Raw genomic sequence first — 17,045 nt, forward strand, 5'->3', positions numbered from 1 at the left:
TTTGGTTCCACATCCCTCCTTCGTCTTTTGCAACAATGGCTTCCCGCAACTCGAACGCGTCTCTATCACTTTTCCAGCTCGTCGCGCTGGTCGCGGCCGTTTCCAGTCTCTTCGTCGCCGTGGTCGATGCCCACGGATATGTCACCTCCCCTGCTTCGCGCGCCTACATGTGCAAGCAAGGATCGGCCAAGGACTGTGGCGAGATCCAGTACGAGCCACAGTCGGTCGAGGCGCCCAAAGGTCTTCCCTTCAGCCGCAGCGGTGATGGCAAGCTCTGCTCAGCTGGTCTGAGCCAGTTCTCCCAGCTCGACCGTCAGGGCAAAGGCGCTTGGCCCACGACCAAAACCAACAACATCAAGTCCTTCTCCTGGACTTTCACCGCACAGCACGCCACCACCGACTTCAAGTACTACATCACCAAGGCTAACTGGGACTCGTCCAAGACCGGCGGCCTTTCGTCCAGCGACTTTGAGTCTAGTCCCTTCCTCACCGTACCCATGGGCGGCAAGCCTCCGTCCGCCTCGGAGACCCATGACCTCTCCCAGGCTTTGCCATCGCGTTCCGGCTACCACGTTGTCTACGCTGTGTGGACCGTCAGCAACACCGAAAATGCCTTTTACCAGTGCATGGACCTCGACTTTGCCGGCAGCAACAGCAATACTGGTGGAGGTTCGTCGCCCAGCGCTTCTACTCCATCGCCTTCTGCCACCTCCACGGCGGTCAGTCCCAGCGGAACGGCATCCGGCAAGTCTCCTACCTCGCCTTCTTCTGGCTCCACCTCTTCCGGTTCCGATGATGACAACGGAGACGACTCTGGCGATGCCAATTCTAGTGATGGCTCTAGTGGTAGCTCCAGTGATGTCAGCGATGTCTCCAGCGATAACTCTGGCAACGCTTCGTCCTCTGACGACAGCGGGAGCTCTGGCGCGACTACTCCCAAGCCTAAGAGCCACGCCTCGCAGGGCAGCAGTTGCCGCATGAGGAAGCAACGACGTGCCCCGAGCGCTTCCGTGCTTGCTGCTCGCGGCGATTACCGACGTCGCAAGGCCCACATGCGCCGCGCCCAACACATCTGAACGTTTACCAAAAAGCACTGATGGCCTCCATCTTTCCGAAAGCAGACTGGATCTGCCTCGAAATCGTGTCGAACGGCCACCTCTAGAAACCCCACAGCTGGCCTGTCAAAGACGTTCGCCCCTCTGAGCCGGTCTCAAGAGAGAGTTGTAGAAGCATCTTGCCAATCGCATTGAAGCATTTCATCTTTCCGCATACATGTTCCCCATTTCCCACTTTGCATTTTTAGATCTTCAACATTCAATCCACTGTATTCTTTCAACTTCGCTTTCGTCCCACTTCCAATCTCATCATCCTTTATCCACCCGATCTCCTCCTTCTTCGAAGTGTACGACTTCTCCATTGAAACGCTCAGATCGACAGCCTCGTCACATTCAACACGGACAGAGCTGCGCCAAGCGATGTGGGAAACGACGAAGGGCCGATCGTTCATGCATTGCGGTATCGACTTCGGACTCAACCTCTACCCGTGCTTGCGGCTGCAACACCCGTCGTATTCTGCTGCGGCTGCGACATGCTCTTGAAGTTGCGCTTGTGCTTCCTCGCGGCCTCTCTGTGGCGCTTCTTGATCACCTGCGTCAGGGACTCCTTGTACTTGGCCCAGTCAGCTTCTCTCTCCTCTTGCGATCTGGGCTTGAGCCAGCGCTGGACGGATCCTTGGCTATCTGCGCCGTTCCACGAGGCGCTGTTGGAGGAAGAAGGGAAGAAGGGCCCGAGTCGCTTGGGTTGCTCTTGCTGCTCGGCCGTCACAGTAGTAGGTGCGGGTGGGAATCGCGAGGAGCCAGTATGAGACCAGGGAGAAGCTCCGGGGAAGGAATCGACCTGTGGTTCTGGTTCATCTTGCTCCTCTTCGAGTTCAAACTCTAGACCGAGAGAATCCATCAGCGAGAACCCGCCGCCAGTGTCGCCCGAGGTGCCATCAGCACCCAGACCCAAGCTGAAGCCGGCAGTGACGGCAGATGTCGAAGGTCGATCTTGCGGCCTGAACATCTCCTTCAACGTCGACATCGAGACTTTGGTCCCGGCATCGCCGTCCTTGCTTGCTTGCACAGTGGTTGGCGTTTGCTCGGGGACAGCTGCTGCGGTCGGCGCGGGTTGCGAAGCCTCAGCTGCGGAAGCATCGATGTCGACGGCAGCTGCAGCGAGGCGCGTGCCAGGGTCGAAACGAGCGATGGGAACGAAGCTGCCCGTCTGCGGGCTTGACTCGGAAAGTGAAGAGAGGAACGCTGCTCGGCGAGATTTGGCATCCAGAGGAGCGGCGGCTACAGCTGCTGCTTCGACGACCGCTTCGGGCTCATCGGCCATAGGCACGTCTTGCTCTTCTGCTGCCTCACCCACCACCTGGACTGCTTCGGGCACTTCTTCTTCTTCTTGTTCGACAGGCATTTCCTCGTCATCCGCCTCGCTGGTTGAGCTGGAACTCGACTCAGACGAGGAGAGTTCCTTATCAACCTCGGGTTCGTTGTTCGAATCTGAGCTAGACTCTGTCTCAGAGTCGGAGGTGACCTCCAACTCGACTTTGTCCTCCAGTGGCACCTCTTTATCCTCTACCACATTCTCAGTCGATGCTTCGTCGTCTGATCCGGACCCAAACATCTCGCCCAACAGCGCAAGCGTCTTTTTGCGCTCCTCTTCCGCATCCCCTGCCTGCTTGATGGCCGGCACGGGACCTGCTGCTGCAACCTCGTCGTAGCCGTCCGAGAAGTTGGCAGGATCATCCTCTTCTGGATCCAGGCCGGGTACGAACGACCCTTTGGTCTTCTTGATTGATGTGGGCGTGGCAACGACGACCTTGTCCACCTTTGTGCGGTTTGCTTCAGGTGCCGATGTGGGGATGGAAGGGAAATCCGAGAACAGATCGTCGACGTTGGTGTTTGCGGTACCAGAGGCTGGGAAAGAAGAGAAGAGGTCGTCGATGTCTGTCGAGTCGACCACGGTGTTGGCATTGCTTGCAGAGGATCGAGCGTGTTCTCGCGGCTCGGATTGCTTTTGAGTCGGGACGATGGACGAGGTGAAGCCGGAAAAGAGATCGTCGTCGCTGCCTGCGTTTGAGAATTGGTCAAAGTCGAGGTGTGCCATGACGTCGTCTGTGACACCATCGTCGAGCGCATCCGGAACAGTCGACTTTCTCGACACAACGCGGACTGGAATCTTGGTAAACTCCTCGTGCAACACCTTGCCGTCCTTTGCGATGTACTGCCAGCGCACGAGACGGTGATCCTTCTCGTCGCTTGCGAGAGCATCATCACCATCGTCGATCTCCTCACAGCGCCATTCACCTGGCCCGAGCGATGAAGCATCAAAGGCGTCGGTGGACGATCCCGTCTCTGCGGCAAGCGACTCGAGCAGTGAGCCAGACAGATGGACTGCGCCATAGCGAGTGGGATCGATGGTGATCCGATGTGCTTTGGTAGGGGGACGAGGGTTGACGCGTGCGCGTCTGCCGGAGGAACCGGGTTGGTCTCCCTCCTCGTCCTTTTCGTTCTCGATCTGATTTGCTCGTGTCAAAGTGGAAGCACGAGATGGTTTTGGTAGTGGATGGGTGGGTCGCATGCGCAATGGACGAACAAGGTGACCTGCAGGTGTACGTCTCCATCCCCAGGCCAAGCCGTTCTCGACGAGATCTTGGTCGACTAGATCCATGTGCGGGCTTTCGAAGGCCATACCTGGTGGCAGACGTTTGGGCTTCTTTGGCTTGTTGACTTCCTCCTCTTCTTGTCGTTTGCGCTTGTCGTTTTCGAGCTGGATGCGTTGTTGAAAGTCGGGTTTGGCTTCACCAATGCGGAGCGTTGCGCCCTTCCACACAGATCCGGACAGGAGGTTCATGCAGCGCTGTATCTGCTGTGGTGGTGCTTGCAGGGTCAAGTATGCGTACGGTCGGAACTGCCCCAGCGCATCGCGTTTGCCGAGACCGTCGAGGGCGACGACGGTACCGAAAGTCGAGAAACGACGCTCTAGGTCCTCTTTCGAGAACGAGGCTGTGAGCCCCGAGATGTGGAGTCTTTTGTGCGAGACATTTTCTTCCTTGTGTGGATCACTCGTTTCTTCTGCTTGGCCTGTTGTAGATGGAATAGGAGGAGCGGAGGGAGGTGAAGATGGTGTCAGCAGGTTGATCGCGGTATCGCCAGGATGCGAGAGAGGAGGGTTGGGAGAGAGACTCGCATTGGCCTTAGCTTTGTTGACGCGGCGGGAGGAAGGTGGAAGAGCCTCTACACTGGAAGGTGCAGTGGGAGACGCACCATTTGGTTTTGGTTTCCTGGGTGCCGACGACGATGCAACGGCGGTGGCCTTTTCGAACGCCTCCTGCTCCGGATCGAACGACTCGACGACGACGTGGGTATGATGCTCGTCCGAGTCGTACTCTTCCTCTTGGATCTGCGGGACGGCATCCTCGCCATCGAGCTGTTGGTCGTCGTCCGAATCGGCAGCTGCGTCGAGATCGGACTCGCCCTCGGCTTCGAGACCGAACGCCTTTCTCTGCTCTCGAACGTTTTCTGCTGCCTTTTCCTTGCGAGCATCGCGAAGCTCTTTGCGCGCAACGAGCTGCTCCTCTTTGGCCTTCTTTGCGAGGTAGTCTCGACCAGCCTGCTTTCGTTCCTGCTTACGTTTTCGGAATCCGGTCAGGTACTCGGCGCGTGCCTTGTCGTCGAACACGAGCTCGGGGCCTTTACCCTTTCGTCCACCTTTTGACGCCATTGTTGAGGCTGTTCGAGCGATCACCGGGGTATAATGTGTTGGTGCTGGTGGGTGATGGGTGACGGTAAGAGGAGGAAGGTGAGTAGGAGATGCGAGCGACGCTTGGCTGAGCCTCTGTTGCCTCGAAATTCTCCCATTTCCCTTTCTGTCGAGCGCTTTTTTTTTCTTCGCTGATTTCCAAATTTTGGTTTCTGTAGATTTCCGATTTCCGAGTTGCCAAGCTTTCAAATACTGAAAGCATTGTCAGATCCCAGGCTCGGAAGGTCCCAGGAAATCGGCTCACTTCGGCCCGGCGTTGCTATCAAACAAGGCCATCTGTCTAATAACAGCCGAGGCAAGCGGTAGTGCATGCATGCGCAGCCATTTCCAACGGAGACAGAGTCAACTGACTCGTCTGCACTGTTGTGACCCTGTGCGGATCAAAGGGAACGGTATCGTTCACGGGACTGCGAGACCCCGCATCGATGTAAGCGAGCTCACAAGGCGGCTACTGTAGCTAGCTGTTCGGCAGTGCTCAGACCACGAGTGAACTCCATTCTTGGCGCTTCTCCCACCAGGGACGAAAAGAAGCGGAGCAACAAGGTTATTCTGCTGCAACTGCCGCATCAGCCGCAAGTGCCAAGGACCGCACCGCGGCTTTTGGGCCGAACAAGCCACATCGTATAAGAAGCAACGTTGCGCCCCCTCATACCCTACATCGTCGTCTCAACAAGAAACCTCATTACCCCGTTGCAGCAGCGATGACATCTACAACCGACTCTACCGCCCACATTATGGGTTGTGGCAGATACCTCCGCGAGCTCGATCCGGAAGAATCCTCGTTCCGTTATGCTGTCGACCCAACATGGTATCCGCAACGCCTCACTGCGCGCGAGGTAGCTATGCTCAACATCATGGACGCTCTCACCGAAAAGCAAGATTGGCATCGCAAGATTCAAGATCCAGACATTGTTTCCAAATGGCAGACTGAAGCACTCGAGCAGTCTCCCATCATGTCCCAAAAGGCTTTCGACTGGTGCATCTTCGAGCTCAAAGACAAGGCCGAGTGGCTCCAACGCACCGGCATGATCCGCACGCTTGACACACACAACCGTTGCATCAAGTCCGACACATTGCTCACACCCGACTTTTTGGACAGCTTGAAGAACGCTACAAGGCCTTTGCTTGAGCAAGAGCCAAAGGATTGGCATCCTCGTTCCAACGACCAAGTATTGGATCTTGTTCATCCTTCGCTGTACCCGCTCGTGTATGGCAAAACCCACTACCTTGCACAGGGCAGCGTCAATCTCGATGCTTGGCATCAGGCTACTCAAGGTACGCCTTTTCCGGAGCAGGCTAAACCGCCACCCGAAAGGAGAGGGTTCAGAGCGTTCGCCACAGATCCCACCACATTGTATTCTGATCGCTTCCAATGGCTGCCTTGCGACGTCGCCTTCGAAGGTGAAATTGGAACCAACGTGTCGATCCGCTCCTACATCAACAATCTCGAGCCTACCGCCAACAGTGTTCTCTACACACTCATCGAGCAAGCCATCTCTTTGTCGATCGAGCCTTGGAACCAGGTACTCGTCTACGGTTCTAAAGGAAGGACCCCTCTACGAATCGAATGCACGCAAGTGGAATGGGAGCCAGAGGATCAACCTGAATGGCTCTCCGAGCCGGAATGGGATACCACTGACGACGACCTGGACCCCGACACACGAGTCAAGATCGACGAACTGCTCGCCACCCCCGACGATCCAGAGTTGGTCAAATACATGGGGCCCTTTGACCTTGACGAAGCCATGGCAAAAACAGACGACAGCCTCTTGTGGATTGCTAGGGAGAAGTTCAACCACACTCGACGCATTGTCCATCCCGAGCCAGGTGACGAAGATGCCTATCAGGAATGGCGTGATAGATTGAGCGGAACGTACAACGCGCTTCTCGACCCAGACATGGCCTACAGTCAAGATTGCTATGAGCTCCATCTCGAGCAGAGCTACCGCGACCGCGGCTTGCAGGTCATCGTCAAGCTTGCCAGCATTGAACTGACTCCGGACAAGCCGCAATATGCCGGTGGAAACTGGCATGTCGAAGGGATGATGAACGAGCACATTGTCGCGACATCCATCCTCTACTACGACGTCGAGAATGTCACGACGGCTCGCATTTCTTTTCGACAGAACGCCAACTTGGACGACGAGGAAATGGAATACGAGCAGGACGATCACGGTCCCTTCTGCGTGGTTTTCGGCACAGACTCGCTCCGGGACGAGGCCAAGCTGCAACAGCTCGGAAGCGTTGCAACCCCCAATGGCAGACTGCTTGCCTTCCCAAACACTTTGCAACATCGAGTCGAGCCGTTCGAGTTGATCGACAAGAACAAGTCGGGTCATCGACGCTTCCTGGTCCTCTGGTTGGTAGATCCAAACTATCACCTTCCGAGCACATCCATCGTCCCACCTCAACAGCAAGGCTGGTGGTCGACAAAGCTCGGTTCAGACGCCTCATTGCAAGGTCGCGGTCTTATCACGCTCGACGAAGCCAAGGCTCTCAGACTCGAGTTGATGGACGAACGCACGAAAGGAGAGCAGGCTACGGCAGGTGCTACCGAGGAATATAATTTTTGCGAGCATTAGACAAGTGCGTTACACGCCATGCTTTTCGATAAATTCCGTTCTATCGACATTCTCTGTCTCTTTGTTCGTAATCTCGACCTGACAAATCTCGTTGTAGTGATCACCTTGATGGTCTTGCTGCTGGACGAGAGTGAAAGTTGTTGTGTGAGATGTCGAGGCTGAAGCGCATTCAAGGTTCTCCTTGGCAAGTTTGGTTCCGATGGTGCAATCACTGAAACAAGGCGACGCAGCGTACGGCAAGCAAGCCACATCTTGTCCGCCCTCCTCCACGCCCTACCAACCGTCCGGGTTCTTGGCAGAGCAACCAGTCAATATGGAGGTGAGCAATGCCTAGATTTGCAAATTTGTCAAAGTAATCTGGGTACATATCTCCTAGCCTCGCTCAAGTCCATATTTTTCTTCGCCTTCCATCATCACTGTCTTCGTTGCTAGACTGGTCACCGCCTAGCCCGCGAATTTTTCCCTCCCTGTACTCCATCCCCTAGCTCGCTCGTTCTTGCGCTCGTTCAGCTCCCTTGAAGGCGGGCAGGGAGCCTCGTCGAGCTTGGAGGCCTCACACCAGGCCTTCAGACGCGATCGATTATCTTGTCAACACAGCGAGTGACGCTTCGGCCGGACGCAGATACACGCGAGCGAGATGTATTGGCGATGTGAAGTGCTGAGTGACTTTTGCTGGATTGAGACATCCGACAAATACAGTAGCGCGGCAGGAACACAGGGAGGGGATGTTCAAGTTGCGCACTGCGAAGAAATTGTGACAAAGATAAGTGTGACGACTAGAACCGCACAGAATGATTTGATCGAGATGATCATGATGACGTTTTTTGTCTTGCCCCTCACTTACTTGCGGGGTCGAGAGCGTACGAAGACCATGCACGCAGCCTGGGTCCGTACTTGTAAAGCAACAGCGGGATGGGAGCCATGACCAAAGAAATGCAACCGATCAAGAAGCATCCCCATGCGACTGGAAATTGAACGGGCCCATTTTTCTGCAGATTGCTGAACATGGCATGGCCAACCTGTCATCATGGAAAGGGTGAAAACTTTTTCTTGAGCGACCTGAGGACCAATGTCATTAAGGCATGAGGCGAGGACTTACCAAGGGCAAAGCAGCACCAATGCCAGACCGGAAGAAGTCGTTGCCGCTAAAAACGCTGGCGAGATAGTCCGGGTAGCAATCCGCAAGATATGCCAAGCCGCATTGGAACAATGGGAAAGTGCCGATAGCGAAGAAGGCGGAAAAGATGATGGGTACGATCCAATGAATGGAACGATTGGCTGTCCATCCAAACCCGAACATGCAAATTGGGATCGCCCAAGCAGCAACGATAGCTGGCTCGAGCCACTTTTCGGGGCCCACCTTGCCCTTTTTTTCGACGTAAAGGGGTACGTACGAGTACTTGACCCAGAGACAGAACGCTGAGTAGGCCAAGATTGCGCCAACGATGATGCCAAAGAAGGCCAAACCCTGCTCACCCAGGTTGAAACCGTACGTTTCCACAAATACGATGGGAAAGCATTCGAACCAGAGGTACAGGATACCGTAAACAAGGCCAATGTGAAGATTGATGCCGAGAACGATGGGCTCGGTGAAAGAGAGTACGAAGGGTCGCACAAATGTCATGAGGGCAATCTCCTTGCCTGTAAGGTGAGCGATCATCATCTCACCCTTGGTGCGCAGATGCATGTTATTGGTGATTTGTCGTAAACGCTTGCAACGTCGAAAGAGAATGTTTGAGGACGAAGTTTCTGGCAAGGCGACGACAAGGACGATGAGAGTGAATCCAGACAACATCAGGAGTGGCCAGATGGTCCATCTAAAACCTTGAACGCCGTAGTGTTGGGCTGCAAAACCGCCAATGACCGGACCAAGGACAGGACCGAGAATGGCTGAGATCCCCCAAGCACCCATGGCGAATGGCCGAGTCGTAGGCTCGAACATATCTCCAATACTTGCACCGCCAGTAGCAAGAGGCGGAGAACCGAACAGACCAGTAAGAAAACGTAGTACCATCAAGCCAGCTATGTTACTAGTCAGGGCCGTAGGGATCTGTAGAATGAAGAAAAAGAAGAGCGTGATCACGTAGGGAAGAGTTCTGCCAATGGCTGGGATCTCGGAGGCGGCTGTAAGACCGAGCATAGGACCAGTGCCATAGCCTACTACGAAGAGAGTGAGTCCGAGAGTAGCCGTGACAGTGCCGACGCCAAAGTAATCAGCAATGAGAACAATCCCAGGAGTGTAAATGGCCGAGCCAAGGTAGACGGAGAAAGTGAGCAAACACACGAGGCCAGTTACGAATATCTTGCGTTCCGGGCTCCAGTTGAGCGGGTTCTGCGGATCATCCGGTCCACTCCAGTGCACAAGGTAAGGATCTTCTTCTTTGTTCATGTCGTTCGGAGGAATTTCGAGATTGTTTCCTTCCTTGATCGCGCCCGTTCCGTCTTTCTGGAATGAGACATTGTTCTGAGAAATGTCCTCCGGACTAGTTGGCTGTCCCTGTTCTGCCTTTCCGAGATTCCCGTCCAAAGAGGGGCCGCGGACAGATAAAGATGTTGACGATGAGATCGGCTCGTGTTGTCGAAGCTGCTGCTGTGAAAAGAGCTTGGACTTGTATCCTGGCAGGTATTGCTCGGGCACAAAGCTGACTCTCTGTTCAAGGTGAGGAAAGTATTTGCCATAAGAAAGCTTGTTGATCAGCCGAGCCCAAATGGTGTCCTGGTACCAAGGAAGACTCTCGACCGTATGGTGTTTTTGCTGCCGCATTGTTCGAAAGAGGCTCAAGAAAGCTCTGGGAGGGAGATGTATGGGAACGGTGAGCCGGACTGAACTGGGGTCGATTCAAATCACTCGACTATATACCTAGAGACTCAGAAGATGGTATCAGTGCCCAAGCTCGACGAAGAAAATGTAGCATCGACACCAAGGTTCTCACTGCTCAGTGCAAACCTCAGATGTACCATTCGAAGGGACATTGTGACTTGGAGGACAGCGGATAACCTTCTCCTCTACTGCACAGACGATTCGAAGGGTCAAGTCGGAGTAAGGATACCGGGATACATGGGATGCAAGACGTCTTTTGCATCATCAACACGCAGCAACGAAAGTGTGCGGTGGATCTCAAGTCAAACGTTTCTACTTGATGACAGCGGACTAAGCGATCCGGTATCTGATAAACATGCAGCAACGAAGGTGCATTTGTCAATACTTGCGTTAGGCCGTTCGCGCGGTTGCCCCCGAGTCAAACAGTCTCGCGAGTTTACCTGATAACAGCGGAATAAGCGATCCGGTATCTGATAAACGCGCGTCAAAAATTTCAAGTTCGTCACTAGTTCAGATTACCAGTTTTAATATATAATAAATGACAAATGCAGTCGGCAGACTACAAGCAACATGAAACAAAGTTTGCAGCGGAATAGGTTCTGTCCCCCCTCTTGGTCGTAAAGGCTGTCTGGCAGGCTGAGACAGCGCTCGTAGCCCTCCGATGTACATCAGCTAATATCATAGAGCGAGACTGGGAGCGACACACGATGGTCAAATGGTCAAAGCCTGTCAGGGCCACCCGAAATCTGCGTCAAAGTCTGGCACGAGACTTTTTATACTTTGCAGTCCCACCTCCATCTGACATCTCATCGCGACCGAGCATCACTGTTTGTCGAACTCGAGTTAATCCGTTACGTTCAGCTTCATCGTTTCCCGTGGAAAACGTCACACGTCCGACTTCAGCTCACGTATCAAATGCAGGTCCTACTCTCAATCACAAGCAGGGCTTAACGTACCGCACTCGCGTGGGTTTCGGGTAGGTCCATCGATGATGCAACACCATGCAGGGCGCCAACAACAAGGACGATGTCAAGTCCAAGACCAAAGAAGACTCGAGCAAACACAGAGCTACGAGAAGAGCTTGTAACGTAAGTGCATTTCTTGCATCACGCAAAGTCGCAAATCACCATCTACATTCGCTCAAGGTGCCAATTTTCTCGCTCTAGTCATGTTGCAAAAGGAAGCTCCGATGCGATGGCCGAAAGCAGCAAGACGGTTCTTGTTCCCATTGGTACGTGACTGCAATACGCTGTTCGGGAGATATCAAAAGGTTCCAGCAAATCTCGTCCGATGCTGAGCTGACACGCGCCTTGAAACCTGCTCCTGGCTTGTATCGATCCAAAGCATCAGTCGAGGGATCGATTGTACTTTCGATAGCGGCATTCGACACCCGCCACTTCCTCTCAGTTTTGTCGAAGCACTTGAACAACGCATGGCCACCTTGGAACAGCTCATCGCCTCCTTGGCACCTGGAGTCGACTTCACAGATATCATCGGAGAGTCAATGACAAGATCTGACCAAGCCACCATGCAAAAGGACGCGGCTGACACTTTGCAGCCGCACACTATGCCTCCCGTCAACGATTCATCTTACGCCCACTATTCTGACCATGACGTTGCGCGTGCACGCTTAGCAAAAATGTTCGCGCCTTACCATGCCGAACCCTGCTATCGCAAGAAGGACAGCCAGGACGCAACCTACGACGAAGAAGCTGTCGACGACCTCAGTTTCATTCAAAGTAGACTTGAAAGTGTCGCTATTCACGACGAAGGCTCCCCTAAAAACAGCAGGCAGGAACCAGACGAAACCATCAGCACCGAACGAATCATCGTAGGAAAGACTGCTCAAGCCGATTCATCCCCCTTACGATCTCAATTCTACAAGTGTCTCGGGAGCTCTTGTCCACTTTCTGCTCTTCCACTCATCGCAGGTCTTAGCCATCGTAGTGAAGTCGAGATAGGCTCCCGACCTCACCGCGCTCGCCAGCAGTTCTGGCACTTTTCCGCCTCCCTCGACTCATCATCCAGCTATGGCTCGTTCGGCCCACCGGTTACCCCTTCATGGCCTGCACCCGACCTTGCAGATCAGATGGTGGAAGCGTATTTCAGCCACATACATCGTGTTCATCCCATCGTCAACGAAGCACACTTTCGCCACGAATACTCTCAACGGCACGAGTTGCGCAATGATGTAGAATGGCTTGTCCTTTGCTACAGCGTCTTTATGTTCGGCTCGCGCCATGTGGTAGCCACGGACGCTGAGGAACGCGATCGTGGGATCCGACGAAACTCTGATGGCAAGCATTGGTGGCAAGCAGTCCAAGACATTTTGTGCTGCACCCAACATCCTCGTAATCCCCTTCGTATCATCCAGGCCCTTCTGCTTTCCTCCGTCTTTCAAGCAGGCATCCCCATCTCTGCCTCCACATCTTGGTCTCTGCTGGGCACAGCGATATGCATGCTCCTCGACATGGGTGCTCATCGCAAAGTCTTCTACAAGAGGATCAAAATGTCCAGGCTGGACAAAGAGACATTCAGGCGTAATTTTTGGATCGCATACAGTCTGGATCGCGAAACGGCTGCATTGTTGGGCAGACCCGTGATGCTGCGCGACGAGGATATCAGTGTAGACCTTCCACTCGAAGTAAGTGACGCTCGTATCTTCTCGACGCCAGACCACGAGCCTCTCTCCAAGCAGTCAGACTGTCGACCTTCCTCCATCAGCGCTTTCGTGTGTGCACTTCGACTGGACGAGATCATTGGTTTCACGCTCAGGTCTGTCTATTCGCTCCACAGGACCAAGGTGCGCATGGGTTTCGCCGCAGAAGAATTCAGCAAAGAACTTGTCCAAGCCATCGACAAGGCGCTTGAAGACTGGTTTGCCTCCGTACCCACTCACCTCCGCTTCGACGCAAACGGGCCCGACAACGAAAGGCTGACTCAGTCCTGCTTGCTATATACCAAATTCTACAACTGCAAGATTCTGCTTCATCGTCCCTTTGTTTCAGGCCATTGCGGTGGCAGCTTGGGGACGAGTATCAACTTCTCTGCACTCAATGTGTGCACAGATGCTGCTCGAAGCATAACGCAGTTGACAAGGGCATGGCAAAATCGAGGGCTGCAGTCCAACATAAGCATCTTTGTGGTCTATCGCATGTTTTCTGCGAGCACGATCTTGCTCATTGTCATCTGGCACGCTAAGCGTACAGGACGCAAGGCTCCAAGTTGGGCGTCACAAGATCTGCGCCATGCAGTGGAGGTGTTTAGAAGCCTCGAGTCACAGTGGCAATTCTGCGGTAAGGCTGTCGACATGATCGAGTGGATCATAAACTTAGACTTATCAGGGGTGCCGACCGCAGGCAATGTCTGGACCAACGAAGAGTCAATCGACGACTATAACTTGCCACAATCGCAACCAGCCCAGCTCGCAGAAGCAGGCACAGTTCAAGTGCCTGCGTGGTCGCCGCAGAACGCGCCAGCCGAAATAAGCGACATGGCTCACCACCTCTCCTTCTGGCCATTCAGTGCTCAAGGCCTGCTTAGCACAACCTCCGAAGCGATGAGTGGACCAATGCTGTCGCTTGCGAATGGGCTGCCGCAGGATACGACCTTTGATTCAATGATTGGGGGTTTTCTTGATTCGATCGAAGCGTTCTTATCGACGAGTGGCAACTCGTACACCTCATCAGGGACGCTTGCCTTTCCAAACGCCCATGACTGCTTTCCATAATCTTTACGAATTTAGCGGCTGAATCACCACATCCCAAACAAGGTTCAAGAGATCGGGAAAGCATATGACCAACGCAATTGAACAGCGGCTTCATGACCACGATGTCTCTCAAGACCTCTATGCTCAGATTGATCCGCTTCACAGCTCATTCAGCCGGCTACTGAGTTAGGATGCAACAGGACTCCCAAGCACATCCATCATCCCACCTCAACAGCAAGATGAGTGGTCGACGAAACTCGGCTCGGACGCCTCATTGCCAGATCGCGGTCTTATGACGCTCGACGAAGCCAAGGCGATCAGACTCGAGCTCATGGACGAGCGCGCAAAGGGAGAGCAGGCGACGACAAGTGCGACGGAGGAATACAACTTTTGCGAGCATTGACAGGTGCTTTCGCCATCTCGGTTCTAGATTCTTGTCACTTCTTGATGACTGGCATGAACTCTTGATCGTTCAGCTGCTGCTGACAAGAGTGAAAATTGTTGCGTGAATGAGGAGGACCGAGTCGAGTGCGATGTCGGTTTTTCCACGCAGAACCAAAGATCTCCGTTCTTGTCCTTCTGCCTCTCTCGTGTGGAGCAATTCCGCTTACCAGAACGCGAACGCCTTGGCCTCACCCCTAGAAGCAGACGATCTGAAGTCTGCTCGTTCTGCCCGCGCAAGACATGGCACTTGGTCCCTGTTGTCGTTACAGACTTGAGCTGAGCCTCGATGATGGCCAAGTAGGAAAGCGGTCTAACATCCGGGACCTTGAGCGCGATCAATTCCCTGAGGTTCCTTGCGACACAGCCACAGCGGAGACACACTGACCTTGACTTGGCTCAAATGATTCCTCTGCTGTTGATAGCACTGGGAGGTAAAATTCACCTACGATGAGTCTGCCCTCGATCATCGACAGACTTGCTGCACGCATGACTCGTAGAAACGTATCTCCTCGGGACATTTGCGCAGTCATCCACAAGTCTCTTTGCAACAGACAAGCTGTCTGGGAACGATCCAGGTCAGACTCGACCGCGAGTCTTTGATTTCCGCGCAAAAGGTCGCATCGATTCGGTCCCTTCTGTCTCGAACCTCATGGAGAGCACGGTGATGTGGCCTCTGATTAGACAACGTCAAATCGGCAATACGATTCTTTGTCGTTGCTTGACATCCGCTTTTACTTCTAGGTCCTTTGTGGATTCAAAAGCATTAGCGATATATTGGTTGTTTATTTGCTTGTGAGTCGATCGAGGGAGTCATGCACAGACTCAGCGACATGGTAGTATAAAGCAGCTGCGCTTTTGGTTGGGTCGCTGACTGCGCCCATCAGGCCCATTCATACCTGGCAACCGGACTTTCGGCAGCATCGCTCAGCGGCTACACGATGCTTGCTTCGGCCTGCATAATGGACAGGCAGCTGCTGTACGGTGCCTCGTCCCAACAAGTTGCCAGTTATCTTTGAGAACTGCACACCAGCTACACGGAAGAGCGAATATCCAAGGCTATGCTGCGGGATATCGGCGATGAGGTGATTCCTGCAGACGTTTCACGCATTTGGCTCGATATGGCTACAAGTCCTGTGACGCTCGTCGACGCAATGCGACAAGATCGATCTACGAGATTGCGATGTAGCGCCATCAATCACTTAGGACGCTCACTTGCAGCAAAGGACTGGCAGAACGTCTGGGATACTCTGGATGCAGAGCAGGGAATAGTCAAGTCGCTCTCTCGATTCTCCCCTTACGAGGTCAGACATTTTACCAGGGCAATAGGTCGTAGCATCAGAGCATCCCAACCGAATCACGCCGCCAAGAGGACTGTTGTGAGCAAATTGTACCCCCATCTCAGACAGGTGGCAGGCTTTCCAGCAAAGGCATCACCAGACGACCAAATCGCCGCAGAGGTTAGGGTTTTGTGCATCGAAGCTATGAGCCCAAAAGAGCAAAGTCGAGTTGTCAGACAAGTATTTACTTCCCGCGGCTGCGTCTGTTGGGCTAAAGCGGTTGTACGCTCGGCGCTAATCCTCGAAGCTCGGTCGTCCCAAGTCGAGTCCGGTCGTTTGCCAAACTCGGTCCGCACTGAATGAAGAAATAGCTCATGCTGTCACTAGATCGATTACAGTGATGTGGAGCGCTGCTAGCTGAACAACAGCATCAAACTTCCATCAGGCAGAGCCGCGCATTTTGAAATGGACTAAGGGTAGAAATAGTTATTGTGCAAACGGACGTGTTTCGAAACAAGCCATGCCACGAAGCGCATGAGAGAAACGGGCGCATATCGTGGGTCGTACGAGTAGTAGACTCCCGCGCGCCCAAGACTGTTGACGACCAAGACGACTACCGACATGAGCGGCTACCGGAATGCACCAGCTGCGGTCCAACCCTCACATCAAGGCTTTGGGCTTGACAGAGTCAGTCGTATGCCTGCGATCGTCGGCAAAATACGAAGTCGAATACACGTTGACCATGAAGCTGCTAAAGGTGGATAGGGCCAAACCCCCAGCCGCGGCCGCGTACCAGGCAGAGCCGCTGTCGCTATCAAGAACCAGGCGATAAGTCTCAAATGACAGGTAAGCCCAGAGAGGAAGCGTGAAGAGGCCCAAGACAAACGTGTGCCAGTATATGCGACTGTTGTCGTCTGTGGCAGCTATCGCCAGAACGATGAATGCAGTATGCTGAGCGACCAGGGGTGGTACGGATGACCAAAACAACGGCACAGGACGCCACCATTGAGTGTCGGAGATCTGGGCGGCGAGAGAGGCAGTTCCGATCACGAATGAAGCAAGCACTCCAACGATCGTCGTAGTAGAAATGTGCTTGCGTGGAAGCTGCGGTCGTTCTTTGCGCGTGCGAATATAAAAGACGGCCGAGGAGAGTAGGACGCCAGGAGACAGGATGCCAACGGTCAAATTGATCAACTCCTTTGTTTCGGTCCAAACGTTGCCGAGAAGAGTCCAGCCGTAACGAAGCAGGGGAGCAGAGAACATGAGGGCGAAAGTAAGCGCCATCCAGTCTCGATGTCGTTCGATTCTACGCTGCCTGGCGGCCTGAAGGGCAAGGAAGCCGGTAAGGGTTAGGGTTAGGGTTAGGGTTAGGGTTAGGGTTAGGGTTAGGGTTAGGGTTAGGG

At 53.8% G+C, this 17,045-nt stretch overlaps 7 protein-coding genes across 7 annotated transcripts; 4 read left to right on the plus strand and 3 right to left on the minus strand.

Moving 5' to 3' along the window:
• Positions 1-35: 35 nt before the first annotated feature.
• Positions 36-1,076, plus strand: PHSY_005381 (hypothetical protein; the record flags this gene model as incomplete). Its single annotated transcript, XM_012335991.1, has 1 exon — positions 36-1,076. One exon carries the CDS (start codon positions 36-38, stop codon positions 1,074-1,076), a length of 1,041 nt encoding a protein of 346 aa, XP_012191381.1.
• A 454-nt stretch (positions 1,077-1,530) lies between these two features.
• PHSY_005382 (hypothetical protein) lies at positions 1,531-4,770 on the minus strand (the record flags this gene model as incomplete). The annotated part of the gene is made up of 1 exon (XM_012335992.1): positions 1,531-4,770. The coding sequence occupies one exon, from the start codon at positions 4,768-4,770 to the stop codon at positions 1,531-1,533; it is 3,240 nt and encodes a 1,079-aa protein (XP_012191382.1).
• A 352-nt stretch (positions 4,771-5,122) lies between these two features.
• On the plus strand, positions 5,123-7,391 carry PHSY_005383 (hypothetical protein; the record flags this gene model as incomplete). The annotated part of the gene is made up of 2 exons (XM_012335993.1): positions 5,123-5,236; positions 5,328-7,391. The coding sequence occupies 2 exons, from the start codon at positions 5,123-5,125 to the stop codon at positions 7,389-7,391; spliced, it is 2,178 nt and encodes a 725-aa protein (XP_012191383.1).
• Positions 7,392-7,957: 566 nt separating this feature from the next.
• On the minus strand, positions 7,958-10,155 carry PHSY_005384 (transporter; the record flags this gene model as incomplete). The annotated part of the gene is made up of 3 exons (XM_012335994.1): positions 7,958-8,132; positions 8,236-8,390; positions 8,491-10,155. 3 exons carry the CDS (start codon positions 10,153-10,155, stop codon positions 7,958-7,960), a joined length of 1,995 nt encoding a protein of 664 aa, XP_012191384.1.
• A 1,083-nt stretch (positions 10,156-11,238) lies between these two features.
• On the plus strand, positions 11,239-13,942 carry PHSY_005385 (hypothetical protein; the record flags this gene model as incomplete). The annotated part of the gene is made up of 2 exons (XM_012335995.1): positions 11,239-11,300; positions 11,620-13,942. The coding sequence occupies 2 exons, from the start codon at positions 11,239-11,241 to the stop codon at positions 13,940-13,942; spliced, it is 2,385 nt and encodes a 794-aa protein (XP_012191385.1).
• Positions 13,943-15,423: 1,481 nt separating this feature from the next.
• Positions 15,424-16,005, plus strand: PHSY_005386 (hypothetical protein; the record flags this gene model as incomplete). Its single annotated transcript, XM_012335996.1, has 1 exon — positions 15,424-16,005. One exon carries the CDS (start codon positions 15,424-15,426, stop codon positions 16,003-16,005), a length of 582 nt encoding a protein of 193 aa, XP_012191386.1.
• A 297-nt stretch (positions 16,006-16,302) lies between these two features.
• On the minus strand, positions 16,303-16,926 carry PHSY_005387 (hypothetical protein; the record flags this gene model as incomplete). The annotated part of the gene is made up of 1 exon (XM_012335997.1): positions 16,303-16,926. The coding sequence occupies one exon, from the start codon at positions 16,924-16,926 to the stop codon at positions 16,303-16,305; it is 624 nt and encodes a 207-aa protein (XP_012191387.1).
• Positions 16,927-17,045: the final 119 nt, after the last annotated feature.

The sequence above is a fragment of the Pseudozyma hubeiensis genome (genome assembly GCF_000403515.1).
Source record: "Pseudozyma hubeiensis SY62 DNA, scaffold: PHS48, whole genome shotgun sequence".
NCBI lineage: Eukaryota > Fungi > Basidiomycota > Ustilaginomycetes > Ustilaginales > Ustilaginaceae > Pseudozyma > Pseudozyma hubeiensis.